Source organism: Acinonyx jubatus, chromosome B2 (genome assembly GCF_027475565.1).
Source record: "Acinonyx jubatus isolate Ajub_Pintada_27869175 chromosome B2, VMU_Ajub_asm_v1.0, whole genome shotgun sequence".
Taxonomy (NCBI): domain Eukaryota; kingdom Metazoa; phylum Chordata; class Mammalia; order Carnivora; family Felidae; genus Acinonyx; species Acinonyx jubatus.
In genome coordinates, this window is record NC_069385.1 from 102,724,607 (window position 1) to 102,727,568 (window position 2,962).

Sequence of the window (2,962 nt, forward strand, 5' to 3'; positions counted from 1 at the left end):
ACTAAATACTAAATGTATATCAAAACTGTGTTTCTGTGTGCACATCTAATATGGTATTGTTTCTTCAATAAATTATCAGTAAGTATCTCCATGTCTACTGTATTACAATTATCAGGATATACTGGGTAGGAGATAACAAAGAATCAGAAGAAGTCATAACTGTCATATGTGGTTGACATATTGGCCACAAGAATAAAAATATCATGACACATGTTTAAGAAAAATACCTATAATTAAGTACTTAGTTATGTTATTCATTCATTATTACTATAGACTGGTGAAAGGGATATATTCATTTGCTCTAATATAACGAAAGAAGATTTCAATTAAGAGTAAGATCTGGAATGGAGAAGAAAGCATTGAACAAATGATACTGTGAAGAGGCAGTCAGAGTAAGCTTAAAAAATTGAAAAAAAAACATGAAAATAAAAATGATAGGTTTTTAAAGAACTACAAACCTCATCTTAATGAAAGCATGGGAGAGCAAATCTGGTGTTAATAAAATAAGAAAAAAAGATAGGAAGGTGAGTACTGATATGGGCTGAAAGATAAGGACAGTAAGATGTTTGTAGCTCAGTCTCTTTCTGCAACAACTGCCAAATTGTGCTATAACACTACCTGGCATACCAGACTCTCCATCTCCCACATGCATGATCTCATGACCAAAACAGATTTTCTGTCTTCCCTAGGTAACAAGACTCCCAAGTGAAAAATGAGGTTGATGACTTTAGATGTCTTTCTTGATTGCAGCCAGAAGTAACTTTGAGTCAATGTATAGATTTGAAAGATGCAAAAAATTGAAAGGAATATGTAAAACATTTTGTAATGATGATGAGTATGATTACGGATACTGCATTAAATGGAGAAATCAGTGCTGCATATGAACTCTGGAAAACAGAAGTACTATTGAGCATCAAAGTCTGGAACAGAGATTCATCTTACCGACACGAGAGTGGGTAGAAAGAAAACGTTTGCAACGTTTAAAGAAGTATTCGCTTTTAAATCCTCAGTACCACTGTTTACATAAATAAAAATAATTTAGTTTGTATTCTATTTATTTCCCACTTTCTTTGAATTTCAGATGGATGAATGTATTAATTAAACAGAGGATCAGACTCTAATTGTGCTTATAATCCCATTATGGACATGTTGCCAACCAGATATTCATGCTACTTATCTGAGTTGCTCTGTTTCCTTTCTAAATATATGTATGGGACTTTATTGCCAGTTTTACTATGAAAATCGTGGTTATCTTCATAGATGCTTTCTTCCACACCAAAAATCTCCGTATGTAGTTTTAAATCTTTCTTAAAAGCAAATGCATGTTTTCTCTCTTTCCAATGTGAACCCTTCCAATCTTGGCTTACTTACTGATTTTTCATATGCATTTAACCAATTCCTATGAGGTGACAATTTGAGATGACACACTTTAGTAGTAGTTCCCTCAGGAAAACAAAACAACACAAAACAAAACAAAACAAAACAAAACAGTTCCCTCAGTAGCGCAATGAAATACTATTCATGACACTGAAGAGGGATAAATATTAAGGTTTTTGAGAACAGCTTCCCTCTTATCCATGCAATCATTTAATCAAATGAAATCCCACAAGGAAGCTCAGTAATAACAATTCTTGTTCCAACAATTTAGGACTATGTTTGGCCAGCTCAGTCGGCTGCTCCTAAAGAATATGTCAGATTGAAGGAATCTTTAATTTTGTTGGAGAAGGAACTGGAATGCCACAAGCAATGTAGAGCTGCAGGGCAGCTCAGTAAGTTGATGAATGAACCTGACCAACTGCTCAGAACACCTATCTCCAAGGTCCACCATGAAATCTAGCAGGATTAGTTTTATCTAAAAGGGTGATGTTAGAGAAGTTTAGGTATCAGAAAATTTCACTTTTCAAAAGCAGAGCTCATGACTTTGCAGCTGATACACACATGGGATAATTTGGGGAGTATCAGGGTGAGCCTAGGAAAGATAAAGACATTGAAAGGAACGACTGTGTGGTAGCAAAAATGAGGGCTCCCCTGGCCACCCTGAAGATCATATTATTTGCCCTAGAGATCCTCACTGAGGAGAGGGCAGCTTTTGTATTTCCAGAAATTGTGCTGCTGTGGGGCATTTAGTGAGAAGGTGGCATTTAGTGTAACAGGAGGTTATTATTGTAACATACACCTTTGTGCTTACAACTGTTTAGGCTACTCTACCCTGACATATTTAAGTTATAATGTATACATATATTCATACATAGTGATACATATTATGACTTCATTTAATCAAGACACAATGGATGTCTGGACTGTTATGTCTAGAAAAATACTATTGTTTTTGTGAAAGTACACTATTCTTTCTGACTACTAGCTCTTTGAAGATAACACTAAGAATTGAACTTTTCCCATACTTAGTAAGCCCTGAGAGGTGAGAATTTTCTGTCCCTTCATTTTAACAACCTATGATATGAAAAGGAATGTTTTTTATCTTATTTTTTTTTATTTTAGAGAGAGAGAGAGAGAGAGCACATGAGTGGGGGAGAGTGGCAGAGGAAGAGAGAGAGAATCTTAAGCAGGCTCCACTCAGCATGAAGCCTGACATGGCACTCGACCTCATGACCCTGGGATCATGACTTTGTGTGGCAATCAAGAGTGGGATGCTCAACTGACTGAGCCTCCTAAGTAACCTAAGAGGGAAAGTATTTTAATTCTTTTCTACTAAAAATTTTCTACGATGCAATGTTTTTTTCTCTTTTTTTTTAATAACATTGTTCCATAAGGTCAGAATTCCATGAGGTAATGTAGAAATGTTTATATGAATATTTATACTGCTGAACTGTAGAAATAATTACTTTGTATCTTGAATTATAATACTCTAGACATCAAAGGATCATTAGATTAATACCATAACTATCACTCAGCAACATTTATTTATATTCTACTCTTGCTGGACAATACCTAGTTGGAGAAA

At 35.0% G+C, this 2,962-nt stretch overlaps 1 protein-coding gene across 1 annotated transcript; it reads left to right on the forward strand.

The window, feature by feature from the left end:
- The first annotated feature begins 613 nt into the window (after positions 1-613).
- LOC113598560 (beta-defensin 110-like) lies at positions 614-1,090 on the forward strand. The gene has a single exon (XM_053221926.1). The coding sequence runs from the start codon at positions 732-734 to the stop codon at positions 882-884; it is 153 nt and encodes a 50-aa protein (XP_053077901.1). The 5' UTR covers positions 614-731; the 3' UTR covers positions 885-1,090.
- The last annotated feature ends 1,872 nt before the right edge of the window (positions 1,091-2,962 follow it).

Coding starts and splice junctions, on each gene's coding strand:
- LOC113598560 (XM_053221926.1), top strand. CDS start 732: ATGTCTTTCTTGATTGCAGCCAGAAGTAACTTTGAGTCAATGTATAGA.